The sequence below is a fragment of the Agelaius tricolor genome, unplaced genomic scaffold (genome assembly GCF_023055355.1).
Source record: "Agelaius tricolor isolate 1412-34295 unplaced genomic scaffold, bAgeTri1.0.p SCAF_64, whole genome shotgun sequence".
Taxonomy (NCBI): domain Eukaryota; kingdom Metazoa; phylum Chordata; class Aves; order Passeriformes; family Icteridae; genus Agelaius; species Agelaius tricolor.
In genome coordinates, this window is record NW_027269324.1 from 1,126,837 (window position 1) to 1,133,029 (window position 6,193).

Sequence of the window (6,193 nt, forward strand, 5' to 3'; positions counted from 1 at the left end):
ACAGAATGCTGCAATCACATCCTGTGTAATAGGAACAGCAATAAAAACACCCTTTAAAATAGGAATACATAGCACTTAGAAGCTATTTGAAATATTTCTCCATAACTGTAAAAGGAAATCATCCTGATGAACTACACGAGAGCAGAAGGAAATCAAGGCAGAGCCATGGTTTGTCAGGACTTGCTTGATCCTAATGAGCCCCGTGGTGCATTTGGAGCTGAGTCTGGAACCTCAGGGCCTGAGAGGGGATTGCACAAACCTTGCCAGGAGTCAAAGTCAGAGGAAAAACTCAAAGTGTCTCAAAGAATGAATGGGTCCCACTGAGGTCCATCTCTACACAGGCTCCTCATGGATTCCTTGGAGGAAAGAATTGGAGGCCGGGATGGGACAAAAAACTGCTCAGAAGTCTCACTGAGGAAAGAAAAATCCAAAGTACCTTTAAAATCTTGAGTATCTCAAAGTACTAATGAACCCCACTGAGTGTCAGTACAAAGATCTCAAGGGACTCATTAAAGCAGATAATTGGGGCCATGATTGCACAAACCTCTCACAGAGTCTGTATCAAAGGGAAACACCAAGTACCTTAAAATAACTGAAGTACCCTGAAGCATTAATGAGCCCATTGAGTGTTGTTACTGACAAAGCCTCTCCAGGGACTAATTACAGCAGATAATTGGAGTCCATGATTGCACAAACCTCTCAGAGACTCCAAGGCAAAAGCCAAACCCCAAGTCCTTTGAAAAACCTGCAGTCCCTGCAGGGAGCATGAAGGAGCCCCCAGGGCCATTGCTGAGCAAGGCTCCCCAGGGACTCCTTGCAGCAGATCCTTGAGGCCACTGGGATGTGGGCTAGGGGGGGATGCTGAGGGCAGCACAAGGGGCTGACAGTGCCCAGCCTGGCTGGGGCTGGGCCAGGAGGCCCCAGGGCCTCAGGACAAGGTGTCTCCTCCCAGGCCTTGGTGGCACAGACCCTGCTGTGCCCCAGGGCACCAAGACTTGGCTTCTCTTTGTCCCCACCTGTCACCACTGCCTGCAGTTCTCTGCTCTGCCTGGAGCCTGGGGACACTTTCTCTGTCGTGTCCCTCAGTGGGACCCATTAAAAGTCCAAGAAAGTTTGGAGTTGGATTCTGCCTTGGAGTTCTGGAGAGGTTTCTTCATCTCCCTCTCAGGGACTGATGTTCAGGGCCTGAGCACAAAGGCCCAGAGGCTGATTAAAGTCCTTGTGCTGTTTCTGTGCTGCTGAGCTGGGCTGGGCTCCTGGCACAGAGGCAGCTTCTGCTCACCAAGAAGAGCTTCAAAAGCACATTTCTCTTGATGAGCAGCTCTTGTGCCAGCCCAGCAGGGCCGGGGCACTGCCTGCAGCCAGCCCGGGCACAGCACAGAGGCACAGAGAGCTTCAATCAGTCAGGGCTGGGAAGGGGCTGAGAAGTGCCTGGGGCACAATCACTGCCAGCCCTTGGCACAGGAACCTCTGGCTGCAGGACAATGCAGCTGCAGCTCCTGGAGCCATCTCCTCAAGCTGGAACATCCCAATGCCTGCAGACTCTGTGAGTACAAGTCTGAGTATTTCTGGGGCAGGGGAGGTGAAATGAAGCTCTGACATACTGAGGGCTTCTGATCAGACATAGAATATTTCCAAGGCAGGGATTTTATTGAAAAATGGGAAATTTCCAAAAACTTTTGTGTTCCGTTTTGTATTTTTAGAGAATGGAAGGGAGAGGGGATAAATATAAAAGAATTATATGAATATCTATTTATGAATTTTGACAAGTGCTTGAGACATCCAAACTGTTGCTTTTAGTGATCAATAGGTTCACAAGAGATCCCTAATATGCTTTCAGCCACTCTGCCCATGGACAGCAGCAGCATCACCTTTGCTGGAGCCATCAGGCTCAGTCTGAGCTGTCCTTTCTCCAAGCTGCAAACAGAACCTGCCCCCAGGCAGTGCCCTGAAAACAGGCAAGGTTCTGTAGGGCCAAGGAGAGTGCACAGAGATTTGGGCTCTGTGAGTGCTGGCAGGGAGAGATCAGGCACAGGGAAACACCTGCAGGAGGAAAATCTGCAGGAAGCAGAGAGAAGATCAGGCAATGAGAGAAAACAAAGCCCAGCAATGCTGTGGCAGGGAGAGTTTAGAGATGCCCACAGGATCCCCTCCATTGCAGCCCCTCCCTCTGAACAAGCCCCCTCCCTCCTGTGCCCCAGCCAAGCCTCTGCCCTCAGGGCCGGGGCTCCAAGGCGTGCAGCCCCTCCTGTGCAGGCAGAGCTGCAGCAGAGCCGTGGGGCAGCTCTGCAGCCCCGGGCCCAGTTCCCTCTGCAGAGCACAGGGCTGGGAGCAGCTGCCCGGCCCTGGGGGCTCTGGAGGGGGCACAGCTGGCTCAGGGTGACGCTGTCCCCAGTGCCCGGCTCTGGGCAATGCTGTCAGTGCAGCCAGGGAAGGAGCTGCATCTCCCTTCATCCAATGCCATCAGAAGGACACTTGGAAGTGTCCCTGAGATTTCAGTCCAAGCTGGGAGCTTCAATCCAGGGTGCAAACCTGTCCTAGAGCATCTCCGAGTTATAAGATTGGTGGGCAAAGGCAGAGGTGTTGTGACACTGAAAATGCTGCTGGGTTGAAATGAGCAATGTGAGTCCTTGGCTGCAAATGTGGAGTTGGGCTGTGGTGGAAACATCTGCTCTAAGCAGTACCGGGGGAATTTTAAAGGGAAACATGGGGAGGTGATCACCCTCCAAACTGACACAGAAATTCTGAACAGGTCAGAATGACAGAAAATGTCCACTAGCTCTCCACTTATCACTTTGCCTCTCAGTATGTGCTCTGTATTCCCTAAGGGCAGCAGAAATGCTGAGGGTTTCTGATATTCAAGTACACCAGCAGAGGTATGGGGAAGCTTTTAAAGAAAACACCGGAACTCTTAAAAACAGAAGTGTATCTGTGTGTGTTCCAGGGTAGGTGTATGGGAAAAGGCTTTGATTTTGTTTACAGGTATCTCCTCTAACTCTTCCTGTCCTTTCTCCATGAACAGGTGCCCATGTGCAGCCCCAGCAAATGTCCAACAGCAGCTCCATCAGGCACTTCCTCCTGCTGGCATTGGCAGACACGCGGCAGCTGCAGCTCCTGCACTTCTGCCTCTTGCTGGGCATCTCCCTGGCTGCCCTCCTGGGCAACGGCCTCATCATCAGCGCCGTAGCCTGCGGCCACCACCTGCACACGCCCATGTTCTTCTTCCTGCTCAACCTGGCCCTCACTGACCTGGGCTCCATCTGCACCACTGTCCCCAAAGCCATGCACAATTCCCTCTGGGACACCAGCAACATCTCTTATGCAGGATGTGCAGCACAAGTATTTTTCTTTGTTTTCTGTGCTACAGCAGAATTTTGCCTCCTGACCATCATGTGCTACAACCGCTACGTGTCCATCTGCAAACCCCTGCACTACGGAACCCTCGTGGGCAGCAGAGCTTGTGCCCACATGGCAGCAGCTGCCTGGGCCAGTGCCTTTCTCTATGCACTGCTGCACACGGCCAATACATTTTCCCTGCCGCTGTGCCATGGCAATGCCCTGGGCCAGTTCTTCTGTGAAATCCCACAGATCCTCAAGCTCTCCTGCTCACACTCAAACCTCAGGAAATTGGGACTTGTTGTGTTTTCCATCTGCTTAGCACTTGGTTGTTTTGTGTTCATTGTTTTCTCCTATGTGCAGATCTTCAGGGCTGTGCTGAGGATCCCCTCTGAGCAGGGACGGCACAAAGCCTTTTCCACCTGCCTCCCTCACCTGGCTGTGGTCTCCCTGTTCCTCAGCACTGTAATGTTTGCCTACCTGAAGCCCCCCTCCATTTCCTCCCCATCCCTGGATCTGGCCCTGTCAGTTCTGTACTCAGTGCTACCTCCAGCCCTGAACCCCCTCATCTACAGCCTGAGGAACCAGGAGCTCAAGGCTGCTGTGTGGAGACTGATGACTGGATGGTTTCAGGAACATTAAACTGCTGACCAATTTTTGCAAATCATTTCTCATAAAATCATCTGTGATACTTCTTGTTGGTTTCATTTTGGAGGTTCTTTCCCTCTGTTTTATTTTTTAATATTGTCCACAAAGAATTGTCATTATTTGTGCCATTGGTCATTTTGTTTCTCTCCACCTTCCCTGTGCCCACAGACTGTGAATATGAGGGGCTGCGCTCTTGGTGGCTTTAAAGGAACTAAAGGATCTCCCAGCAGAGTTTTCTGCAGAGATGCCCTTTTGTTGCCTTCTCTGGAGCTGCAGCAGCAATGTCTGTGTGCAGAGCTGGAGCAGATCAGTGCTGGCCCAGCAGCTGTGCCCAGCAGCTGTGCCCAGCAGCAGCACTTGGTGTTGCCAGTGCTGCTGCCGTGGCCCTGCCCCGCTGCCCTGGTGGCCCTGGTGTTGCTGCAGGGCCTGAGTGCTCTCGGGGCCGGGCACAGCCCTGGGAGTGGCAGTGCTGGGGCTGCAGCAGGGACAGGCCATGGGCACTGCTGGGACAGCGCTGATGCCTCAGGCCAGGGCCTGGGCCTCAGAGTGTGGATCCAGCAGATCCACACTCCCAGACAACTTGGTGTTACCATGGTTGCATGATACCCTAAAGTGTCACAATCTCCATGACTCCATGAGGCCTCCCAGTGTCACAATGTCCCTTTGATTCCATGGGATCCCTTGGTGTCACAAAGTCCCTTGGATCCTTGGGGCCTGCAGTGTCACAATTGCCCTTGGTGCTCCCGGGCCTTGCAGTGTCACAATGGATCCTTGGTTCCATGAGGTCTGGCAGTGCAGCAATGCTCTCCTTGGTTCCACAGTGTCACAATGGCCTCTTGGTCCCAAGGGCCACCACGGTGTCAAACATGTTTCCTTCATTCCAGGAATCCCTGAGGAGCAGCTCTGGCCCCTTGGTTCCATGGGGCCCTGCAGTGTCACAATGGCCATCGTGACACCAGGTCCTGCAGTGTCATGTAGCTCTGCATGGTTCCACAAGGCCCTGCAGGGTCACAGTGGCCTCTGTGGTGCCACCAGGACCCAGACTGTCACCATGGACTCCTTGCTTCCATTCAGCCCCACAGTGTCACCATGGCCCCTTGGCTCTGTGCTGCCATGTCGTACACAGTGTCACCATGGTCCTCTTGGTGCCACCAGGACCCGCAGTGTCACAATGGCCCCTTGCTTCCCCAGGCCCTGCAGTGTCACAATCATCAGAGAATCAACCAGGCTGGAAAAGACCTTGGAGTGCAACAGGTCCAACCTGGGACCCAACACCACCTTGTCACCCAGACCATGGCACTGAGTGCCCCATCCAGTCTTTCCCTAAACACTTCTAGGGATGGTGACTCACCCACCTCCCTGGACAGCCCATTCCAATGCCCAATCAACCTTTGTGTGAAGAATATTTCCAATGTCCAGCCTAAATGTCCCCTGGTGCAGCTGAAGGCTGTGTCCTCTTGTCCTGTCACTGTTCCCTGGGAAAAGATTCCAAACCCCCACCTGGCTGCACCCTCCTGTCACAGGGAGTTGTAGAGAGGTTGTTTATCCTCTTCTCCAGGATAAACAACCCCAGCTCCCTCAGCTGCTCCTGACAAGACTTGTGCTTCAGACCATTCCCCAGCCTTGTTGCCCTTCTCTGGACATGCTCCAGCCCCTCCATGTCCTTCTTAAATTGGGGGGCCCAGTACTGGACACAGCACTTGAGGTGCTGCATAACCAATGCCCAGCAGAGGGGAAGAATCCCTGCCCTGCTCCTGCTGGCCACACCATTCCTGATCCATTGGAATTCCAGGGGTTGGATGAGGGAAATGGTGGGGAGGGAGTGGGGACAAAGTGTTATTGATTTTCAGCCATAAAGGGTTTTGATTTTTTTTTATATCTGTTCAGACTGGATTATGAGGTGCTAGAGGTCAATATCAATTGGACATTGCGCATACCAATCTACAAAGAGGAAAAGAAAACTTAACATGACAAAACACTTCTCTCTGCATTGTTTTCAAGACAGTGTATTCACTTAGAATACATGTCTGAAATCTGTCTAATTATTCAGAGAATAAATAAAAACATAGAATATTCCCTGTGGCTTTTGATGTTCTGGAGTTTTTGAACAAATGTTTATGAGCTTTCCTCACTGAATTCCTGAACTGAAGAGCTCAAGGAAGAAGAGGCCTCTGGAGTAGCAAAACTCATCAGCAACCTCCAAGTGGCT

General features: G+C 52.2%; 1 protein-coding gene across 1 annotated transcript; it reads left to right on the top strand.

The window, feature by feature from the left end:
- The first annotated feature begins 2,988 nt into the window (after positions 1-2,988).
- LOC139605301 (olfactory receptor 14C36-like) lies at positions 2,989-3,978 on the top strand. Its single transcript, XM_071456663.1, has one exon. The coding sequence runs from the start codon at positions 3,046-3,048 to the stop codon at positions 3,976-3,978; it is 933 nt and encodes a 310-aa protein (XP_071312764.1). The 5' UTR covers positions 2,989-3,045.
- Positions 3,979-6,193: the final 2,215 nt, after the last annotated feature.

Coding starts and splice junctions, on each gene's coding strand:
- LOC139605301 (XM_071456663.1), top strand. CDS start 3,046: ATGTCCAACAGCAGCTCCATCAGGCACTTCCTCCTGCTGGCATTGGCA.